At 39.1% G+C, this 24,395-nt stretch overlaps 1 protein-coding gene across 5 annotated transcripts; it reads left to right on the forward strand.

Moving 5' to 3' along the window:
• The first annotated feature begins 345 nt into the window (after window positions 1-345).
• Window positions 346-24,320, forward strand: kdm5c (lysine (K)-specific demethylase 5C). Of its 5 annotated transcripts, none has more exons than XM_056773157.1 (29): window positions 346-1,017; window positions 3,366-3,516; window positions 3,603-3,680; window positions 3,791-3,913; window positions 5,129-5,299; window positions 5,557-5,691; window positions 7,281-7,337; window positions 9,641-9,761; window positions 9,899-10,155; window positions 10,816-10,905; window positions 11,225-11,383; window positions 11,556-11,675; window positions 11,766-11,924; window positions 12,003-12,184; window positions 14,427-14,589; window positions 14,931-15,050; window positions 15,150-15,344; window positions 15,433-15,614; window positions 15,702-15,826; window positions 16,941-17,173; window positions 17,257-17,642; window positions 17,721-17,859; window positions 18,707-18,886; window positions 19,741-19,860; window positions 19,943-20,710; window positions 20,827-20,878; window positions 20,992-21,191; window positions 21,819-21,983; window positions 23,458-24,320. In XM_056773157.1, exons 2-29 carry the CDS (start codon window positions 3,370-3,372, stop codon window positions 23,467-23,469), a joined length of 4,839 nt encoding a protein of 1,612 aa, XP_056629135.1. In that variant the 5' UTR covers window positions 346-1,017; window positions 3,366-3,369; the 3' UTR covers window positions 23,470-24,320. The 5 variants fall into 5 exon arrangements, with proteins under 5 accessions (XP_056629135.1, XP_056629138.1, XP_056629139.1 ...); XM_056773158.1 differs by lacking the exon at window positions 346-1,017 and adding an exon at window positions 1,090-1,418; XM_056773160.1 differs by lacking the exon at window positions 7,281-7,337 and having other exon boundaries at window positions 347-1,017.
• Window positions 24,321-24,395: the final 75 nt, after the last annotated feature.

The raw sequence follows: 24,395 nt of genomic DNA on the forward strand, positions 1-24,395 counted from the left end.
TTGAAATGTAATTTAAAAAAAGGTATACGAAGTCATCTTATTTGTGTACAGAAAATATATGAAAGCAAATTCGGAGAGATGTGAATATTTATTGCCTAAAATTATGAATAAAATATATAAAGTGTCCTCGCAATGAAAAACAAACTTGCAGGTGTTTGTGTCTTTTATTCACTAAGCTTGTCATGACTTACTCAACATATTTTTTATGTTTTGCCACTAGTTGTCGCTACCATTTTAGTTTTCGCACTGTGCTGACCTCTTCTGCGCAAATCTAACAAACTGGATCTACTTCTTTAAGAAAGAGGTGAAATATCACTCCGCGTCACGTCCGCTCATCTACCTGCATCACTTGTTCAACTACACGCAAATCGACATTTCACGTCGTTTAGTCTGCTTTTAACATACGCGTACGATTACTATGTGTTTGCTGTAATGTGTCTGTTAATCGTTTATCTCCGACTCCCTTTAAATTAATGCGTACAGGGACTAGTTTCCGTGTAACGAGAAGCGTGGAGGGATGAGACACTTCTCGCATCCAGTCAAGTGCATGTTTTCCCAACTGAGATCAATGGATCTTGAGAGAGTTGTGCTTAGGTCGTGATGAAACCAAGATGGCGTGTAGTTCAGACAGGATGAACGGGGGATAGGTGACGAGGAAAATAACACTGGGGATACAGCGAATTGTATGCGTTCTGACGAAACAATTATTGTAAAGAAAACATCGACTTACACGGGACGTGTAGGAGTCCGCTGAAAAAGAAGATCTCCGCGATTATCACCCTAATAACCGTCCGAGAGTGTGTGTGTATATGTGTACGTGTGTGCGCTGGGATGGGCTGATCGAGGAGGCCGCAGAGCCACTGCCACCCAGAGACTGACCCTCTACCGAACAATAGACCCTGTGATCGTCTTACGAGACACCCGAAAAACACAAACAATAAAACACACCGTCCTATTTACCATTCAGAGGCGACACCGAAGAACACAGTGTTTGAAGAACTCGCCCATTACAGAAATGTAAGACTGAGAGTCACACAGATGTGTTTGCTGATGTCTAAATGTGTGTTCATTTGTGAAAACCGTGTTCGTTATAGCGGGTGTTGTCGTGGGGTGATCAATATAGTTACACCATTTATATAACCGCGATCTTAAACAACCACAGTATTATGAAAACTCAAAAAGTCATTCCCTTTAAATTAAGCCTCGCTGTTACTTCTTACTCACTGTTGCCAAGCTATGTTTTTTGTTAAATTGTTTTATAGTTTCTGGAAGGTTTTTTACGAAACTGTCGGTTCATTAGTTGCTTGTTACGTTGACGTTAGATGTGTTGTGGGTTTGCTGACACACGGATGGTGGATTCATTGTTTTGATCATTAGCCGGACAGCTAATCGTCTTAATTCATAAAACTCCTTTCCTAGTAAGTCTTCAGTGCACATTACTTTAGCAAATTTGTCTTTAAAGTCACTTCGCGAAATTTGGATAGATTGTTCACTATTTTAATTACGTTTAAAAGTTCTTAAGCCCTCGTGCGAAATGAGGCCGGTTAGCAAGCTAAAGCTACAGGAAATTTGGGATTATGGTCGCATGTTTAAATCAGGCGAGGTTTCTACTTTTTGGCATCACGGTATCAAGACTATAACGTTTATTTGATGGCGTTTTGTCTAACGTTAGTTTAGTGTCATTATGTAAGATTGCTGTCTAGGTAGTGTTGTACACTAGTTTTGATACATCCTATTAAATTTCACAGACTGACCATTGATTTAAAACTCATCTGGTTTTGCATTTGTATTTAGATGACAATGTACGTGTCTGCTTGGTTAATAGACACCAGTGTTGTGTTATTGATATTTTATTAATACATCGAATTATCTAACATCTTTTGAAGGAGACAATAGGGCCTTTTGTTTATAATAAGAATACTCATTTTATATGATCAACGTTGATCAGACAGAACCAGCAGTAAATATAACCGTTGCGAGCTTGGAAAATAAAGTGTGTATGAATTCGTCACGTGGTCTTTTTTTGTTGCCGTTTCATGTAAAAATGGACGATGCCACAAACTCCTATATCTTTTATTTATTTAGAGATTGTACTATCCAGCAAGCCTTATAAGATATGGGTTATTGTTATTATCTCATTATAGTTGTTCGTTTTTATTACACCAGTCAGTGTATATTTTGTAACACATTATTTGTGTTGTATAAGTAAGACAAGGCCCACATTTGCATGTTTACCTCCCTCCCCCACTTTCTGTGAGGTTAGAGACAGACAGGAAGACAAAGTCAGAGTCTGGGGATTTCATAAGTAAGACATGATCTTACATTTTACATCATGTTTACATGTTATGTTGTAGCAGTCGCTTTAGCTAAAGTACCTCACAAATGAGGAACATCACAAGTTTGCCAAACATGGTCAACAGTCTCCTCTTACTTTCATGTTGTACGCAGAGCGATTCTAAATAAGATAGAATAACATTATGCTTGCATAGCGGATGAATTGGGGTGATTGTCTTTACATGGTTCCTGGGTTTCTTTTGTACAGCGTTTTATCATATCAAAGTGCTTGAGGCAGGATACTTTTTGTATGGTGTGTGTATTATCAGGTCCATTTCCATAATATTGATGTTTGTTTAGTATTTCGATTGTTTTATGTACTTGAATGTGGGCTGTGCTACATGAATCTAGCTGTGGTGTTGTGACCTGATCCTTCACATGTTCCTAGGTTTCAGAATAGTTTTGTTTGACAACATATATGTTTTAAAAACGTAACACAAATAACTTTTTATTAACATAAACATAGTTGTTATAGATACCGAAATAAAACTAGTGTGCCTCATTTATTGAAAAAAATATGTTATAAAAGGTTTATGCCAAATAGATTCCTCTCAATTTTAACTAATTTAATTTCAGTATTTTATTGATTTAAATATGCATGTGCTTTGTTCATAATCTCTACTGTCTCCCCAACTTGTGTATAACATAGATTGACTAGATCTCTCCATGAATATAGCGTAAGATGCTGAGATGGCTTTAAAGGGAAAGATCACCCAAAAATGAAAATTCTGTCATCATTTACTCACCTTGAGGTTTTTCCAAACCTGGATGCATTTATTTGTTCTGATGAACACAGAGAAAGATATTCGGAAGAATGTCAGTCACCAAACAGATCTCATCCCCTTTGACTCCCATAGTATTTGTATACTATGGCAGAAAAATGGGGGATAAGATCTGTTTGGTTACTGACATTTTTCCAAATATCTTCCTTTCTGTTAAGCAGAACAAAGAAATTAATGCAGGTTTGGAAAATTTAAATTCATAAATGTTGATGTATCTATTAGATTCTAATGTTAGTTGTTTGATTTCAGAGCAATGGATGGAGGGGATGAGTTTGTTCCACCGCCGGAATGTCCAGTGTTTGAACCGTCATGGGAGGAGTTTGCAGATCCGCTTGGATATATCGCCAAAATCCGTCCAATAGCAGAGAAGTCTGGAATATGCAAGATTCGACCGCCTCCTGTAATCATATTATTTCTTTATTGTGACACGTTTCTTTTTTTTGTGTTGATGTTTTTACTAAATAGCTTTTTTTGTCGGGTTTCTAGGACTGGCAGCCACCGTTTGCTGTGGAGGTTGACAATTTCCGTTTCACACCACGTATTCAGAGGCTCAATGAGCTGGAGGTCAGATCTGCATCCTCTTGAACTCTTTTCTGTACATCATTTCTTATCGGGTCACACATGACCCATGTGTTCTTCTGTTTACTAAGCAGTGCACGTGTTTATTTTTTTAGGCTGAGACACGAGTGAAGCTAAATTATCTGGACAGAATTGCCAAATTCTGGGAGATCCAAGGTTCCTCTCTGAAGATCCCCAACATAGAACGACGTATTCTAGATCTGTTCAGCTTGGCTAAGGTTAGTTTCAACCTTCTTCATTGCAACCATGTATGGTACAAGTGACACTTTGTGTTTTCTTGGTGCATATCCTGTTTTATGCCTGAACACAAGCTTTTAACAAAAGCGAGTCAAGTCAAATGCCATTGTAGACTCACATCTGCATTAGAGCTGGGGGATGTGTTTAAAAAACAATATCGATAATCGACTTTAAAATCACTGCGATATCCGGTAATATCGGGTGTGTTTGACTTCATGCAACGTTGCGCAGACGATTAATCTGCTGATACGGACCGGGACTGGAATTCATTCCGCACCCCCGCCAAGTGCCAAACAAACACGCAGGCGTGCACACACACACACACACACACACACAGGCGCACCACGTGCACAAACCAGGGTTGCAGTGACTTCTTTCATCAAGTTAAGCGCGTAGATAAACCATAAAGCTTTTATGCAGTAGTAAAATGTTGCTGCAGGTGTCCTGAAATTTCATCCTACCCATCAGATTGTCCTACCAGGGATGCGCACATCAATGTTACATCTTTTTTCGCGCTATAAAATCATCCTACCTGTTTATTTTATACTTCTACGGGAATAAGATAATGTGTTTTTGTTGTTAAATCATTCTGCATATTATCTAATACGTATAGAATAATTTGATTGTGTGTTGCGGTGTTAATTAATTCTACATGTTTCTTTTATGCTGGTAGGATAATCTGACCGGGTATTTACGTTGTAAATTTATTTGATGTGTTTATTTTAAGATGCTTGGACTATCTGACAAGGTGTTTTGCATTGTAAAATCATCCTACCTGTTTATTTCGTCGATGTGTTTCAGATTATATAAAATTTTCCCCCTGCAGTAAGAAAATCGGTCAGGGTGGGACAATTCGAACACCGTTACAGCCCCACGAGCGTGAGGTTTAGCTTTGCCGATGCAGCTCGCGTTTCTATTGGTCTATCTGTGCAGCGACCGGCAGAAAATAGCAGCACATTCAACTGACCGAACAAAACAGCGTTTCCAAAATCCTCTAATTTCCGTTATTATCAATTATCGTCTGGTATCTTCTTGATGATATCGACATTGGGATATTTGCAAGACATCGGAGATATACGATAACATCCTCACATCACCTAGCCCAAATCTGAATACATGTACAAACTTTGGGGTTTATTGTAGCTCAGGATGAGTTGTTTTGTCCTGACAACATTGCTTGTGTTCTGTGTTGGTAGATTGTTACAGATGAGGGGGGGTTCGATGCGGTGAGTAAAGAGAGACGGTGGGCACGCGTGGCACAGAAACTTGGTTATCCTCCAGGCAAAAACATCGGCTCTCTCCTGAGGTCACACTATGAGAGGATTGTATATCCGTTTGAGGTGTTCCAATCTGGAGCCAGTTTACCGGTAAAGTGTTTGTAAATTATGTCATAACCAAATGATACTAAATTAAACCAAATCTTCTGGTTTCTGAAGTGTCAGGCTATTGGAGAAACATACTGCAAACTTTTAATAAGTTTTTTATTTTCAAGTATAACAAATAGCAAGAGCTAATGCTTTTTTTTTTAGAAGGCAGCAGCAGAGGTGAATAGAATAAATAGTAAGTAAGTAAACATGGTTTTCAGTTCACGTTTGACATCCAGGTGTGTGTTTTGTGTTTCCAGCCAAGTAAGCCCAGGCTTTATGAAAGCGAGGAAGTAGATAAAGAATACAAACCTCATTCCATTCCTCTCCGCCAATCGGTTCAGCCATCCAAAATGAGCACTTATGGACGAAGAGCCAATCGTCTTCAGCCTGAGGTGAGTGACAACTATGGACCTACGAAAGGACTTCAATAATGTTCTTCACTTTATAGAATATGTTTTTTGTTAATATTTGTTATAGCTTTGAAATTTCATCATCATCTCACTCTGTAAAAAATTTAATAAACAGAATTAAATTATATAGCATTCTTACAACTAGCAACATTTGAACTAGGATTGGGCCAACAGACGATGACATCCCCTGCATGACGCAATTATCGTCATCAGGAGTACGGCACATTCCCAAAACATGACATTCTGCGCATGTGTCTAGCTAGTCCATTCATGCTTATCAGCAGTTAAATATGATTTATAAGCTGCGTGACACGAGTGTGTTTGTGTGCGAGACTGAGACAGACGTAGAAAGTGAACGCAAACAGTGAATCGTAGTAATGTGCTCACGTTGTGTGTGTGTAAACTTGTTAATGACGACACAAACTTTGCGCGTCCGCATTGGCAGCGTGAAACATCAGCGCCGCGTGTCCTGCGCAGTGGACTTATCTCACACACACAGCCTACACTGACCCCGCCCCCTGATGTCATCGTCCACCAACCCTAATTTGAACATAATGTAGGAAAGATTTTCAACCAGAGCATGTAATATTTAGGCTAATAAATTGTGTTTGGTATGTTGAAATCAATATTTGACATTTTGTTGTCACAAATGCTTTATTCATTTCAGCTATTAGTTTACTAAACTAGTCCAAACCACCTTAAGTTTTCTAGTAATCTTACTCCTTGCAAACTTAAATTTTGACTTTAAAGAAATGCTTCAAGCCACTTCCCAGCATGCTTTGCTCTCTGTGCTATTTAAAACAGCATTAATGTCTGCTTCTCATCTTTGTAGCTTTGTGTTCGACTTTCTCCTCATTCATACATACATTGTTATGTCGCTTTGTGTCTTTACGTAAAACCATTGCCCATAACCTACCATTTCTTTATAGCCGTTCTCATCAATCATTCCATCATTGTGGCAGATTTTATTTTGCGGGTGTTTGGTGGTTTAATTTGCCTGCCCATTAGCTTGGTCAATGGATTCATAGCATTAGCAATAATATATCAAATTAATGTGTCTGTAGCACCAGAAGCTCAGACAATAATAATTTAGAGTTCACTAATCTAAGAGAAAAAGACATTGTTACATTTCTTTAGTTTTCTTATTTTTATTGCAATTACATTTCGTCGTAAAATGTCTTTTTTTAACAACCGAACTAAATTTTAAGCCTTACAAAATGCCAATTTACATATAAAGGGTTCATTTGATGTTTCTTTGGTGAAGTTTCAATGAGCAGTTCCTCTTCCTCATGTCGTTCCAAACCCAGTTATGTCCAAAAGACGGTGAAAGTTGATTCTACTTTTTGCTTTACAATAAAATCGAACGGTGCCCTGAACCTTTGTTGACCTGAAAGTCATAGCGGTTTGGAACAACATTCTCCCTTTAATACTAGACTTTAATAAAGCTCTCTTTACATTGCCATGGTGGCACAGACTTTGACTCTGTTCTGTCGTACATGGTTGTTGTTGATTTTATTCCCCCCTCTGTGTCTCTGGATTCCATTTTGTTATGGTTGTTGTCTCCCATGCAGGGTCCAGAGGATCCAACTCACCATCCTCTTACAACTGGCTCTCAACACATCTCCTCGGTACTGCCTCGCTCTTGCTCTCTCTCTCTCTCTCTCTCTCCCTCCCTGGTTTCTATCCTCCGTACCCTTCGCTTCTCTTTCTATACTTTTGCTAACGTCGTGAACTCCCTGATCCCTCTATGACCTTTTGTCGTTCACGCTGGGTATTTAATATTTAGTAGGAAAATAAAACTTGTTTCTCGTCTCTCTTTCTCTGTGCATCCGTCTTACGTTTCTCAATCATCTAACACACTTTGCTTGTCTTTCCATGTGTTAAGCAAAGCTGGCCTGCGTGGTTCTTCTTTGGTGGTGGTTGTGGTTGCCCCTCTTTGGGCTGCTTTTTACTCTCTAATATATGATGTTCTGTGTAATGATATGGTTTATTGCTGCTCTTTACTTTATGGCAGGTTCATAATGTTCAATCTGTGTTTGCTGTCACATGTGAAAAGTTGTTTTTGCTTGGGTGATAACACGGCAAAAAATTTTTTTCAGAATAACGGGTTTCGTGAATGGAACGTTGGGAATCGTTTTGCTTCCATTGTTTGTTTCACATGATTGATAGACTTTCTCTGGCCGTAATGCTTACACCACCTACTTTCATTGCATATGCATATTTATAGCAGTTAGGGCTGGGCGAAATCTTGAATGTGCATGATGATATTGGGATAATTTATGCAACATCATGAATATTGGAGTCATTTGAACAAATGTTTTTCAATCATTACGAACAGCTGCAGAAAAAATTCTAGAGACCATTCCAAGTTTTCATTTAATCAGCAGTTCTAGATGTCTCGTGGTTATCATATATGAAAAATATTTATATATTTATATATTTTCCTAAATTCATGTGCAAATATTACTGTTGAATTGCTTAAAAGTGAATATGAACTTGTTTTCTTTGCCGTATTTGAGGTAAAAAAAATACAAATCATCTTTTCTGTTTATTTTATTTTGTTTCCCAGTTTTCATTTTCTGCAAAGAAATGCGTCTAGAAAAAAAATGTTGTTTCGAAATTTTGTTAGTAGTTCACAAAATGAAACAGGAATGATCATTTTAGCTAAACGCATACCTATAAATAGTCAATTCAAAACAGTTGAAAATAATTTTGAAACGACTTTATGTATGTTTTAGTGCCGTTTCTATGATTTAAACGTAATGGCTGGTAAAAACTTCACAACTTAACATTTTAAAAACGGCAGGCATCATTAAACTTGCTACAACTTTGTGAATGGACTGGGTATCTTATACTTAATTACTTTCACATTTGTTCTAAACACAACAAACTCATGGAAACACACACCTTGTGACCGATGAAACAAACATGGATGTGCTAGGGATAAACCCAGTGGTTATTGTAGTGATTCTGTGCGCTGAATCACAAAAGAAAGCAAACCATCTAAATGCATTGAATTAAAGCAGGAGTCACGATATATGCATTCTAAAATTGGCTCAAAGTATAAGACATCTTTTGATATCCTTCGAATGGATTGAATCAAAGTCTGAAGCAAAAAATCAGGCTCACATCGTGAAATATGCAGTTTTGGGTAGATTCGAAATCTTAAGACTAGGGCAGACTTTTGGCACGTATTCATCCGGCCCATAAATTTAGACCATCTGATCAAATTGTGTAGTGCATTCTAGCAGAAAGTGTGAAAACTGGCAAGTTGGTGATGTTTAATTTATTTTTGTTGTTGAATATTTTACTGACATTGAAAGTTTATAAAAATCTAGGTAAATATTGTCATTTATTTATTTTGTGTTGTTTATTTCTTATTTAGTATTAAGCATATTAGACTTGACTTCTAGCATTAAAGATTTTGAATGTACTTTTGGTTGAAGTGTTTTTGAAAGTGTAAATATGTAAATACAGAGCATTTTTTTATGTGCCTACATCGCCCAGCCCTATTTTGCCGTAGACCATTTCATGACCGGTTCAGCGATTATTGAACTGTTTGATGAATAATTGCTTCTTATGCTTAATAGCAGTAAATTCAGGCTCAAAACTAACTCCATGCATGTGTACTGTGATGTCTTAAGCATTTAGCTTTGTAATAACTCTGTTTGGTTTGCATTGTAGTCTGAGCTTTACAGTCTTAGATAGTTTGAGAAAGTGGAAAAATCAGTAGACTCGCCCTTCAGCTTTTCAGGTACTAATTTCAGCATCAGGACGCCTAGATGGTAAAACCTAGGTTTAGTATAGTGGAAGTCACATTATGTGTTAAAATAGTGGAAAGAGGAAGACTCAGAGGCCATTGTTTGTCTGCCGAAATATCGTCACCTTTGTTCCCATAGATCCCTTACCAACTTTTACTTCTGCCCACTAGCCGGAGCCTACAGAGGAGGACATAGAGAAGAACCCAGAGCTGAAGAAACTTCAGATCTACGGGGCAGGGCCTAAAATGATGGGGCTTGGTCTTGTACCTCGAGACAAAACGAGGAAGAAAGGTTCAAACCTGTCATTTTCATGTGCATGAGGTGTTATAAAAAACACATGGAGTTGATCACTAACTAGATCTTAAATACATGGTCACATCCTTTACAAATGTGGCGGTTGTTTAGAATCTTATGTGATGTATTTGCAGATGGTGAACTGACGCAGACGGTTCCGCAGACGGTGATAGTGCGTGACAGCTCTGCCAGCGCATCTGTTAAAGAGGAACTTGGAGACACACCAGTTACAAAATTAGATCCTGACATTCCCCCACCGCCCCCAAACCTCATCATCAAGGAGGACGTTGACGATGACAAAAGTCGCATTCATGTTTCCAATGACTCCAGTGATGAACCCTGTACTAAGATGACTATGAGGCTCAGACGCAACCTTAGTAACACACAATTTGTAAGTTTGAGTGAGCATATTGTCTGTTTTACATGATATTTTAAGGATTTCAGTCATGGTATGTTAAATTGGGCCATGCAACCAACTAGCAATGCACTCACAACATCTTGGTAACCAACTTCAACAGCTCTAGTTTAAATATAAATACATTTTCAAGGTATAATAGTGAATCTGTTTTAATTAGACAGTTCACCAAAAAATGAAAATTCTGTCATTTATTCACTGTCATGTTGTTCAAAACCTGTATATGACTCTTGTGGGAACACAAAAAAAGAAATTTTGAGGAATGTCTCGTGTCCATACAACTGAAGTCAGTGTTGTTTGGTATTCCATCGATCTTCAAAATATCTTCTGTGTTCTTCAGAAGAAACTCATACAGGATTGATATGACACGAGTGTGAGTAAATAATAAAGGAATTGACATTTTTGGGTCAACTATCGCTTTCATTTTAGGAGTAAGAAGGATTGTGAAAATTCCCGTAAAACTTGATTGTGGGTGGTTTCGGCGCAATACATTTTGTCGGTTAAAAATGAGGAAATTAAGCACAAATGTTTGAGATGACCTCATTAAAGTGATAGTTGACCCAAAAATGAAAATTCTGTCATCATTTACTCACCCTCTTGTCATTTCAACCCTTTATGACTTTCTTTCTTCCGCAGAACACAAAAGAACATATTTTGAAGAAAGTTGGTAAACGAACAGAACTGGCCCCCATTCACTTCTATTGTATGGACACAAAACCAATGCAGGTGAATGGGGTCCAGTTAACAACATTTTTCAAAATATCTGTTTCGTATCTTTGTATATTTAAATATCTTTAATTTTTGTTAGTAAAGATGCAAAATCCTCAACTTTTCATATTTAGACAATTTCTATGCATTTCCAGTCCAAAACCAAGTGAACTAAAGGTTTCTTAAGGCAACATGCTTTCCACGTTTTGTTAAATACAGTTTTTTAAGCTTTGTTTTACCATTTTTATTTTCTCCAATTATCTTTTATCTGAGACTCAAGAATGTGTTTTGCAACCCAAACTTTTGTTCCGCACATTCTAACGGATGTCTCTGTTAGGTGGACTCATTTGTATGTCGGATGTGTGGACGTGGGGACGAGGATGAGAAGTTGCTGCTCTGTGATGGGTGTGACGATAACTACCACACGTTCTGTCTGATACCTCCACTCACTGACCCGCCCAAAGGGAACTGGCGCTGTCCTAAATGTATAGCAGAGGTGAGACAGTCCAGGGGAATTATTGTTGCTTTTGTTGGAAGACAATACAAATGATAAAAACATGAATATTACTACTGTAATGTAACTGTAATGCATAAACTGTGAAATGTGTTCCCAGCGTGGGTTAGTTTGTAGTTCAGAGGTTAACCTTAAACATTCATTCTCTGAGTAGGAGTGTAAAAAGCCTTCAGAGGCATTTGGGTTCGAACAGGCCACGCGCGAGTACACGTTACAGAGCTTCGGTGAGATGGCCGACACTTTCAAAGCCGACTACTTCAACATGCCTGTCCACGTGAGTGTCGGTCCTGTGTTCCACAGTCATCCAGATGAGCTCATTGGATTGGTTAAGCAAATGTGTTTGATCCTACTCTGTTTATTGTAGATGGTTCCTACAGAACTTGTGGAAAAGGAATTCTGGAGGTTGGTAAGCAGTATTGAGGAAGACGTAACCGTTGAATATGGAGCGGATATTCACTCGAAAGAATTTGGTAGTGGTTTCCCTATGAACGACGGGAAGAGACTTTTAACAGTGGAGGAAGAGGTATGCTATTGTTTTTATTTTCTCTCTCTTTTGGTCTATCAGAATGGTTGTTTTAATGTCTCTGTGTACCTGTTGTAGGAGTATGCCCGCAGCGGCTGGAATCTGAACGTTATGCCAGTGTTGGAGCAGTCAGTATTGTGCCACATCAATGCAGATATCTCGGGCATGAAAGTGCCATGGCTGTATGTTGGCATGGTGTTCTCGGCTTTCTGCTGGCACATTGAGGACCATTGGAGTTACTCCATCAACTATTTACACTGGTAATACATAGAAGGGTGTGATGTTAAAATGAAGCTTTTCTAGTATTGCTCGTGGCTAGTAATCTTCTTAAACCTTTAAAGGGGCAGTTCACGCAAAAACTTAAGTTCTGTCATTTAAAACCTTCGTACTATTTTGATGTCAAGGTGTTTCTTAAAGGCAAAGAAGCACACAAAACAGCTTGGTTGTTTTAAAGCATCAGATGGGGAAAGGTCATAAAATGGTATCCTAAGTAGAAATATTTGAGATGATAAAGCAGACAATGGCAAAAGAATATTCATAGAATACATTAAAATAATAATGATTTTGCATCATCAGTTGAGATTCTAACACAAACCAGATTTAAAACCCAGTTAAAGTCTTTTTTGTGTGATTAACCTTCTTCTACATTAAAGGAGAGGTTTTTCGAATGGTTTCACTAGATGTTAAATAAGTCTCTGGTCTCCCCAGAGTGTGTTTGTGAAGTTTTAGCTAAAAAAAAAACACAGATCTTTTAATATACCATCCGCTACATGCCCACTTTTGCACTTTGAGGAGAAACGTGTTGTTTTGGTGTGTGTGTCTCTTTAAATGCAAGAGAGCTGCTAGTCTCCGCCACCTTTTCAGCAGAAACTGTGCAGTAAGCGAACGAGAAACAAGTTCTCATATTTGAACACCAAACACATTGTTTCCGATAAGCACACCGGTTTCCCCCCAGTGCCATTCGCGAAGCCTGTCTGGTCACGACCACATTAGGGAGAGAGAACCGCGTTCCGTGTTTACAAACCATACACACAGTTTTCTGAGGTGAAGATATTTGAGACGAACGCATCGCTATTTCTCAAAGTCAAATTAACTTTACACAGAACAGTCCCGACACATGTTTACAGGCCACAGACATCGCATTCTAATAGTGAACGTGTCACAGTGACATTTTATCTACTTTAAAGTTACCGCAGGTCCCAGGGTTTTACTTTAAAAATACCGGTACTTACAATGTCTTTATTTGCAGCTTTGCCTCGTTCAGTGTGGATGATTTCCATTGAAAACTAAATAAATCCATCGCTCTCTTGTTTCCCGTGAGTGTGGGAACATTGTTCTGTGCAGCCAACAACACAACAGTTCGTAAGCTTTGCTGCTTTTGCCATCGTGTTGGAACTTCACACATGTGAAAACAACAATGGCGGCGGCGCAATTGGACACGTTCAGAACAAGAGGTGGAAATATTTTAATAAGAACGACTACTTATGTCAGTAAGAGCGTGATTTCTGAAGCGCTCGTTTTCTCACAGGCTTGCAGAGATAGGCTCACATAAAAAAAAGTTAATGATTTGTCTTTTTTTACGTTTTCTGAGTTGGCAGATGCACAAGAGACCCGATTTGAGCATTTAAACATGGAAAAGTCTGTTTTTCATGAAATGTCCCCTTTAAATCATCTAACGTCATGTAAAGCAGTGGTTCTCAAACTGGGGGCTGTGGCCTAGGGGGCCCCAAGATGGACCCAGGGGGGCATTTTATGAAAGTTTATCATAGATCTTATGCAATCAAACGTCAGAACAATAAGACCACCAACCCAAAGTGTTCATGTTTCAGAATTGTATAACTGAATATGTTAGGGATGTAACAATATCAAAATCTCACTGTAGAATAATACCTCAGTGTAAAGTCCAATGTACGGTATTTATTGCTATATTTTAAATGACAAATGATGACTTGGAAACGTGCCATAAGCATTCTCTTTTCTTTATCCTCTAATCATATCTGTGCTTAAATGACCTAAAAATCCCTTTTATAAAATAAAATAATTACACCAGATGGACTTCGCCACAACATCTGTTATTGTTTCTAACATTCGCTATGTTAGGCCCAGTAGACCTATCGTTTCAAACAGTCATGTGACTGTGATGATGTTGAGACAATTTTGTAATTGCGATAACACTATCGATAATATTGATACATTCCTATGATATGTTTTTGGTTTAATTAAATTTCCAGGTTTAAGATTAAAAGTCTTTATTTGGGGCCCTACAAATGAGTGCATTCTACACTTATGAAAAAGTTTAAGAACCACTGATGTCAAGAACATTCTGTGAAATTCTTGTTTTCTTTACTATTGACTGCGTAATGCCATGTCAAAGATTAGGGTTGGTGAAATCATAGTGAAATGAATGCTTGAAATCAACTTTAATGCTCCTAATCGTGAGACTTTAACCTGGATTTCACACACTGGGACACATATTGACTTGATGTTGTTTTTCTGTTTTAGGGGTGAACCCAAAACATGGTACGGTGTGCCTGCTTCATCCGCAGAGAAGTTAGAGGAGGTGATGAAGAAACTCACACCTGAACTGTTCGAGTTCCAGCCAGACCTGCTTCACCAGCTGGTCACTATCATGAACCCAAATATACTCATGGGTCATGGAGTACCGGTACGTAACATATACACACATTATTTAACAATACTTTTAATATTATTCCATTTGAAATCAAGAAAAGACTTCTTTACTTAAGAAAGCATTATGTGGCCTGAAAGGAACAAGTTATTTTTCTCAGACTAAATTGTGTTTAGAAGTTCATTTCTGCCTTGTTTGACTTTTTGTTCTTTGCTCCTAAAGTACAGAGGCTGTAAACTCCTTCACAAAACGTTTTTACTTAATGTTCACTCTTCATAGCTCCTCAAAGCACTTTTATAGAAAAAGAATTGCCAATTTATTAAATAATCTTCAAGGTTGTGATTCTCATTTGATCCTACTTCCTCTCTGAATGACAGGTTGTGCGCACCAATCAGTGTGCTGGGGAGTTTGTCATCACTTTTCCGCGAGCCTATCACAGCGGTTTCAATCAGGGATATAACTTTGCTGAAGCTGTCAACTTCTGCACTGCAGACTGGGTAAATACAAAACGTTCTCTAGTCTTAAGTCAGTTTAAGGAAGTATGCACTTTTACTGAAGATAAACTGATGATCTTTCTTTGTCTGTCTCTACTTCAGCTGCCCACGGGGCGATCTTGTATTGAGCATTACCGGTGGCTGAGGCGTTACTGCGTATTCTCTCACGAGGAGCTCACCTGTAAGATGGCGGCCTGCCCGGAGAAGCTGGATCTGAACCTGGCAGCCGCCACGCACAGGGAAATGTTCATCATCGTGCAGGAGGAGAGAAAACTGCGGAAAAGCCTGCTGGAACGAGTAAGAGCGGGAAGAATGATTGATTCATAAAGTAAGGACAAAGAAATTTAAACGGAACTAATTATGAAGCCGGGATGTCATCTCTCAGGGTATTAAGGAATCTGAAAGGGAGGCCTTCGAGTTACTGCCTGATGATGAGAGGCAGTGTGACAAGTGTAAGACCACCTGCTTCCTGTCGGCCCTGGCGTGCTCCAACTGCCCAGAGCATCTCGTCTGCCTCTATCATGCTCAAGACCTCTGCTCCTGCTCTACTGAAAAACTCTACCTCAGGTAAACCAGCACCCCGTCTCACTAGTTTTCTCATCAATTCAGAGTTGTAGATGTGTAGATTATAGGACTCATTTGTTATGTGTGCAGGTATCGCTATACTCTGGACGAGCTCTTGGCCATGCTGCATAGGCTAAAAGTTCGGGCTGAATCTTTTGACTCGTGGGCCAACCGAGTGAAGGAAGCCCTCGAGCAGGAAGAAGGCAACAAAATAGGTAACAACACCTAACCCTTTGGTCACGTTTTTACTTCTTTGCCGATGGAGGTATTTACGTAACGAGCTCTGTGGAGCAGTTTGTCCGTTTAAGGCTACTGTAGAAACGAAATGGAGAATTTCATGTCAGGGGACCTGCAGTATATGTAGATAGAAATAGCTCATCCTAAAGTGATAAAAACATTTGAAAATGAAAATGAAAACACTTTCAACACATAGTTATGTATTTTATATTGCACTTCTGGAAATTACACACAGAACTTTTGAAGACTCACAGAAGGAGATATTTGCTTATATTTAATGCTTAAGCAAGTCAGTTTGGTGTAAATAGTGCTTTTATGGCTTTAGGATAGGGGTGCAACGTTACATGTATTCGTATTCCTATGCCCTACTCCCTTCGAAGGGCAGAGCCCTTGGAGTTCAGTCTTTTGAGTGAACAGGGCAATTTTTGTGCGTTATGTAGATGTTTTGGATGCACTTGGCAAAGGAAGCGAAGTAATTTCCTCAATATCTTCAGCTGGCAAGTTCACGTGACAACGAAGCATCGTGTCCGTTTTAATGGCATAACTTAACATAGAACCTTTGCAAATAAACAATACATTTACATTCTGAAAAGTTTTATATATAGTAGTGTTTATGTATTAAAAATAGTTTTTTTAAATATAAAATGTATGTTTTTTTTGCAAATGCTTTAGCTATGCGATTAAAACGTTGACATCTGCTGACGGAAAACAATGATTTGTTTTCACGTGAACATGCCAGCTGAAGATAATGAGGAAATTACTTCGCTTCCTTTGCCGTGTGCATTTCAAACGTCTACATAATGGGACGCAAATGCCCTGTTCACTCCAAAGTCTGAACTACAAGGGCTCTGCCCTTCTAAGGGAGTATGGCATCGGAACGTTGACTATATTTGAAATGTTGCCTGTGACGGGCCCTACTTAAGGTATCAGTGCTTTAACACAACAACCCGTTCAGATCATTTGCATTTCTACATTCATCCCGTTTACTGCGCCAAAAAATCAGACCTCAGTGGTTAACAAGTCTATTATCGCGGCAGGCAGTATATCACTAATATTGGTAGGACCCGTTTTGAAACATCTTCTTTTTTTCAGGGATTAAAGATCTAGAGGTTCTGAAAGCAGAGGCAGCTGATAAGAAGTTCCCTAATAATGAGCTCCTCCAGCGTCTCAACGCCGTCCTCTCAGATATACAGAAGTGCGAGAGCAGCAGCGCGGAGCTCCTTAGCAGCAGTCAGAGCAGGAGAATGAGTCTGGAGGAGCTGAGGAACCTCGTGGACACCATGCAGAACCTGCCCTGTGTTATGACACCGCTGAAGGAAGTGCAGGTCAGATGGAAGAAGTGAATAAGAGATCTTAGACCTAAAGCTATATAACTGTAAGAATATTGACAAGCTTTCTCCTCTACCAGGCTTTGTTGCAGAAGATTGAGGAGTTTGACACCCGTGCACAAGCTCTGGTTAAAAGCAACAAGGACGACTGGAAGCAGGACTCTCCTTTACCCGCAGCCTCAGAGATTCAGGCCCTGCTGGAGGAGGGAGCATCTCTACCCGTCGTTGCCCCAGCGTGTGAGCTCCTGAGCGGGCTGCAGGAGCAGGGTCGCTGGCTGGGAGAGGTCAGACGGACGTTAGGACCGGAGGGGGGTGAGGTGACTCTGGTCGTGCTGAGGAACCTGATGGAGGCGGGTTGTAACGTACCCCAGAGCTTGTCTGTGGAGACCGCCATGGCTGAACTACAGGAGCTACTGACCATTGCTGAGAGATGGGAAGAGAAGGCTCAGATATGTCTGGAGGACAGGTGTGATAGAGAAACGCAGTCTAGTTTTATGTCTGAAGCTTGTTGGTCTTTCTCACTAAAAGTTTTTTGTATGAGCAGGCAGAAACATCATCTTTCTACACTGGAGGCCATCGTGAATGAAGCACAGTTAATACCAGTCCAGCTGCCAAATATCTTGTCCCTGCAGGCCTGTCTGAGCCGTGCTCGCGCTTGGGTCACTGATCTGGAGGAAATCCAGGTAGGATTCAATTTGATAGTAAATCATGTCCACAAAAACAGCTCGCATAACTTAGACGATTTGGAAAAACATTTCAGAAAAAACATCAGTCTGTAGATATTGGAACTAACACAAGGGGAAGCTGCAGCTTTTGTTGATCAAACTTGATATGTGTCCAATTATAACTAACTTCCTGGTCCAATTATATTTCTGTTCCAAATTGTTATTTCGTTATTGACACATTCTGGAATGTGTAAACAAGTTTCTTATTGGCCAGTCGCGACATTTGCAGGTTAGTCATTTCCAGATAACAACCTCTCAAAACTAATAACACACAGTAACCCGGATGCAGCAAATCTTTTTGGCAGTTTTTTTTTTTGACAAATTAAATATAAATATGTCTTTTAATAACATATATGACATTATATTTACAAATGATTTGACCAAATTGCCTGTTTGTGACATTTGAATGTTGTTTCTTGCCTTAAAAACAAACATAAAAGGCTTTGCCTCACTAAAGGTCTGCATCTGGTAAAAAAGAGCTAATAAAATATTTAAAATTCACATTTCATGTCCAGTTTTTTCTTATGTTGCAAGTAGCCGTGTAATAAGCGAGATAATGTACAAGCAGCCAGCTGTAATTGCGAAATAACCCCTTCAATGTTATCATGATCACACTGTCGGGGCTTATTTCTGCGATAACAAAAGGCTCCCTGTACATTATCGCTTACATAAATTGTAGCACACACCTTGCTGCAGCTCATGTTTAATGAACATTAAATGCCAGAAAACTGCCTTCAAAACATGACTTAACAAAACAAGAGATAGACTTGAGCTGATCTACATTACATGTGTCCTCTCCCGATAGAACGGCGAGCATTACCCATGTCTGGATGATCTGGAGGGATTGGTGGCCATCGGGCGGGACCTGCCGGTGAAGATGGAGGAGCTGAAGCAGCTGGAGCTGCAGGTGGCCAGCGCTCACTCCTGGAGAGAGAAGGCCAGCAAAACCTTCCTGAAGAAGAACACCCAGCACACTTTACTTGAGGTGAAGAGACACGTTTCACACTTCTTGCTCTCTTAAATATGCAGGATAAAATATATAGGCCTGTTGTGATCGTAGATTTTTCAATTTATCGTTTGATATATAAACCTGATATCGGTAGTTTTTGGAGATGTGTTATATCGCCATTGTGTTTATATATGCGTTTGTTCACATAAAAGTGAAGGAGATTCACATTTTATCCGATCGTGCTGTCTCTGTTTGAATCAACACAACTGATTAAAACAAAAGCCGCATTAGGAGCTTGAGAGAGGTCTTACAGACAGTTTAGTTAAATATGACATGTGTATGAATACACCTTAGACTAATTCCAAGCAGCATTTTTGTTCTTTGAAGGTCACCTCATGTAGGGGACAGCAGTCAAAAAGTCATTCCAGATAAAGAGACATTGTTTTTCAGTGCTCCATTGTGCAAGGGTATTTTAGACAGCCACATTATGACCCTCTCATGAGTTCACATATCAAGGGCTCTGCTTACCCTAAACTTCATCATAAAGGCTTGTAACATATATCAACCAATCATAATTCAAGACTGGAAGTGTTTGTTTTATTTATTTAAAATATTTACACTCCATTTATTATTTACATTCTAATGTCCAAATACTATATTAAAAGGTCTTTGTTCTTTAAAAGGGTGTACTTGCATTATTATATTATCATCAATTAGTGGCATAAAATATTTATAAAGTGGCAATAAGATCGACTATCGCAATTATTTCTGATGCAATTTATCGCCAAACAAAGTTATCGTGACAGGCCTGAAAATACGCTGTCGTGGCATTGTATCTTTTTGCATTTAGGATTTAGTTTGATCATCTTTGGCTCTGTGGTTGTGTGCAGGTGTTGTGTCCATGTGTGGAGAAGAGCAAGAAGAGGGAGAACTCTGTAGACACAGAAGCGGACTCGGACGTCAATGTGTTAGGTCTCACTGCTCAGGACCTCCGAGACCCAGGGGCTATTGTGAGTTAACACTGATTTTTTCTTGAAATGTTGTCAGTGGTGGTTAGTCTGTGGCTGACTGAGTCTTTGTCATCATTACCAGGTTATGGCATTCAAAGAGGGTGAGCGACTCGAGAAAGAGGCCCTACTCCGCCTCCAGCAGGTAAATTTAGCTAAACCCGGCCTTGAAAAACAATCAGGCGATTACCAGATCCACAGAAATATAGAACGGAGAAGAAGTGACTCCATGGAGACAGACACGGCGCTTAACTCGGACAGCCCTATGCTGCAAAACGGTGGCTCCTCCCATTCTCTTACCTCTAGCCAATCAGTGTGCGTGTGTGGTTGCCCACCCCGCCCGCTGCTTCACCGGTGCCACCTTTGCAAAGACTGGTTCCACGGAGGTTGCGTGTCCTTTCCAGCATTGCTGAGCTCCTCCGACACACATTCAGTTAAGCCCCTCTGCTGGTGGGACTGGAACACACGTTTTCTTTGTCCGCGGTGCCAGCGATCCCGGCGGCCACGCCTGGAAACTATTTTAGCGCTGCTGGTGGCGCTCCAGAGGTTACCGGTGCGTCTGCCAGAGGGCGAAGCTTTACAGTGTCTTACAGAGAGAGCCATCAACTGGCAGGGACGAGCCAAACACGCACTAGACGCTCCTGATGTGCAGGGGGCGCTAGAGAGACTGCAACAGGTGAAGGAGGAAATTCACAGTATAAAACAGGAGGAACCGAAGGAGAAAAAGAACTTGAACGGGGACTCTGTAATTGTGCTGTCGGACTCGGAGGAAACGGAAGAAAGTGTTATTGATCTGACCGAGGACGGGAACTTGCCAAAAAAGATTGAAGAGAAGGCTACTAATGGCACACTGGTGAGGGGTACAGCTGTTATTTTGTAAAAATAATGACAGAATACTCATCTGGCATATTATGAAGCAACACTGTAATGTGACATGATATAAAACCTCTTTTGTCTCTTTCTGTGTAGACCGGCTGTGAGAATGGAATTGCACAGAAGCCAAGCATTAATGATGTTACAGGTTAGTTCCTGCTGTCATTCGCCAATCTCTCCATCAGCTGTAGTTGATCTGTTTCAGATGGCTGCCCTGCTCTTCTTTAACAGTTTTTTGCCTTTCGCATCTTCTCTTGTCAGGTGTGGAGTCTCTGGTGTCGCTGTTGCCGTGTCTTAAAGGGCCGGTGATCGAGCTGACCTCATCCACTAGAGCACAGCTGGAAGAACTTCAGCTAGAAGGAGACCTGCTGGAGGTCATGCTTGATCAGACACACATCGTTTACCGGATCCTACAGGCAGCGTCAACGCCGCCCCACGATGCCCTGCACACGCTCATACAGGTGAGGGAGGGGCTCTTGGGGCTGCAAAATGGTTGAACTGAAGCTTCCTGATTAATCCTTTTATCATTCAATTGGTGTTGTACGGAAACCTTGTATCTCCATTTGCCATTTACATTTTTCGAACTGTAAAATTTTCATCAAATTATTGATTGAACTAAGGAATTTACTTAGAGATGCACCCGATTTATCAGACAATAATCTGTATCAGTCAATAAAAGCAATTTTCAAACTATCTGCTATGGGGCCATAGTTAAAAACTATGATCACGGCCGATATATCCTGCAGTTTGATTTTTAATATTAATAGTCAATATATGAAGGGATAACATTCTGAATGTTAGAAATATTCATTTCATCTTCAGAATCTGTATCGGAATCTGAATAATCAGCTGTCGGTATCACCTTTCATATGTATTATTCATACAAGCAATGGCTTGCTACATATTAATAAACACAGATCTGTCACCTACCAAAGGCTATTAGTTGTTTGCAAGCTGAAAAAATGCTACACAATATACATGTTAAATTTGTCGGCTTAAACAGTTCGGAAAGAAACCTTGTTATTCATCTTTGTCTTTTGTTGTCGTGTTATTTATCATTTCTTTACATTGTGCACCATGTCACGCAGATTGAACTGCAGGAGCAGAGGAGCTCAGGTCGTGGCAGTAAGTCAAAGGACTCGAAGAGGAAGAGGAAGACCCAGAAAGCTGATGGTGAACCTAAATCCACAGAAGCTTCAGAATGCAAGAAAACAAGACCAGTCAAACATACAACCCCAGAGATTAACACAGAGGTAACTTGTCCTGCTGTAAGAAAGATTTAAATAGTGACCGATACACAACATAAAGCGGTAACACTTTATAATAACTGCACGCTATGAATCATTAGTTAAGCATCAGTACTTAGTTAATTCATCATTTATGAACCATTGGCCCCACATTAATAGACATTAGTAAGCAGTTTATAAATACAGCTATAAATGCTTTGTTCTTGATTTATGAGCATGTATATAATATGCTTAATAATCAAATTTTCAGACTTTATTAAGGATGAATTCATCATTTCTAAATTAAGGATTACATTACTTACAAACCAGTTAGTTAGGAGTTGTCAGTGGTTCATGAGATCATTTAGAAAGTGTTAGTAAATGATTAATAAACTCTTTGAATGCACATTTATATATCTTATTATTCTGACATATAGTCACAGTTACTTAATGTGTTAATAAATGCTTTTTTAACACACATTCCTGCTGTAATTCATGATTAATTAAGGTAGTTATAAAACATTAACTAGTTGTCAGTTAACTATTTTTGTGAGCTCATCTAAAGTGAGGACTATGTATGTCTTGTAAAGCATTTACAAATGAGAGTTAAAGGCTCAGTTATCTTCTAAACAGAAATAGAAAAAAAACACAACACAGAGGGATACAGAACATAGAAATATTTATTTCAAGATGCAAAAGAAATAAAACTGTACAACTGTACATATTAATGAATATAAAACGATTTAATATAAAATGAAAAATAAACTTCTGAAAAAAAAAAAAATCCTGCACACCTCCAGAAAAATTATAGCTGAGAAGTGATATGCAACTCTCATTTGTAAATGCTTCACAAGGCATACATAGTCCTCACTTTATATGAGCTCACAAAAATAGTTAACTGACAACTAGTAAATGTTTTATATCTACCTTAATAATCATGAATTGCAGCAGGAATGTGTGTTAAAAAAGCATTTATTAACAAATTAAGTGACTGTTACTATATGTCAGAATAATAAGATGTATAAATGTGCATTCAAAGAGTTTATTGATCATTTACTAACACTTTCTAAATGATCTCATGAACCACTGACAACTCCTAACTAACTGGTTTGTAAGTAATGTAATCCTTAATTTAGAAATGATGAATTCATCCTTAATAAAGTATGAAAATTTGATTATTAAGCATATTATATACATGCTCATAAATCAAGAACAAAGCATTTATAGCTGTATTTATAAACTGCTTACTAATGTCTATTAATGTGGGGCCAATGCTTCATAAATGATTAATTAACTAAGTACTGATGCTTAACTAATGATTCATAGCGTGCAGTTATTATAAAGTGTTACCCATAAAGCTTATCAGTTTAGCTCATGAGTGTGCTAGCTTTAGCAAACAAGTCAGGAGTAATCCTTCTCAGACTACTACTGACATTTCCATTTGGCAGAAGATTCTGATTTGATTTTACGAATCTTGTAACATCTTTCTATTCTCCTGCAGATGTTCTCCTGAAGCTGTGAAAGGGCAGATGATGGATGAGTGGAGAACCAGACACAGACAAACGCAGGACTCTCAGATTTAATAAGCTCACATTTTCAACCCATCAAATGGACTCTCCCCACTTTCGTTCTAACCACTGCACTCCTTCCTCAAGTTTTAGTTTATGGACTCCCTTCATACTCCAATCATCAACAGTGCAATGGTGCAGATCTCCGATCCTTTGGAGGGATAAAACGGGATTTGTCCTGTGGTTAAGCTGTCTGTCTTTACAGTATAAGTGTACCAAACTGTGCTTAACAGAGTCAGATGCCATGTGCTGCATAACACAATTTCTCCAGGTATACACACACGTACACACACACTTGATGTAATGGCAGAGGGGGACGTTAAGCAGGAGACTGGGATTGCTGCCATGATAACACCTGTATTCTTTTTGTACAGAGTCTTGCATTTTGTTCAGGGAGACTCAACCTTGTGAATAACCTAGTAAGATATTTTGAAAGTGTGATGGAAAACACAAAGGCATTTACGTTTTGGTGCTACTTTCCTAAAACAGGTTACTGCATATAGTCTTTCTCTATTCCTCCCAGAGTTTTGCTTTATCATGGTCATTTTCTTTCTGTGCTTTTTGTTAAGCTACCTGTTGTATCCTCCTCCTCCACAGAGCTGTACAAAACCTCTCTTTAACCCACTTTATCTTCATCTTTTGTTGCTGGGATTCTATTAATTCTATTATTATTATTATTGATATTGCTATTGCAGACACGCATTGTCGTGAGTTCGTGTATAAACATTTTCATTTCGATGTTGCCTTTGTTTCTTTTCACTCTTGTTAGAAAAAATAAAAGTTTAGAATTGTTTTAGGAAGCTGTCGAAATGCTCGTCATTTATTGAAGTTACTTTTTCATGATTGGCAAGCTTCTGTAAGTGCAGGTCAT

The sequence above is a fragment of the Triplophysa dalaica genome, chromosome 18 (assembly GCF_015846415.1).
Source record: "Triplophysa dalaica isolate WHDGS20190420 chromosome 18, ASM1584641v1, whole genome shotgun sequence".
Lineage (NCBI taxonomy): Eukaryota > Metazoa > Chordata > Actinopteri > Cypriniformes > Nemacheilidae > Triplophysa > Triplophysa dalaica.

Coding starts and splice junctions, on each gene's coding strand:
- kdm5c (XM_056773157.1), top strand. CDS start 3,370: ATGGATGGAGGGGATGAGTTTGTTCCACCGCCGGAATGTCCAGTGTTT. Junction 17,174..17,256: donor CACCGCTGAAGGAAGTGCAG/GTCAGATGGAAG, acceptor CTCCTCTACCAG/GCTTTGTTGCAGAAGATTGA. Junction 21,192..21,818: donor CCCTGCACACGCTCATACAG/GTGAGGGAGGGG, acceptor CATGTCACGCAG/ATTGAACTGCAGGAGCAGAG.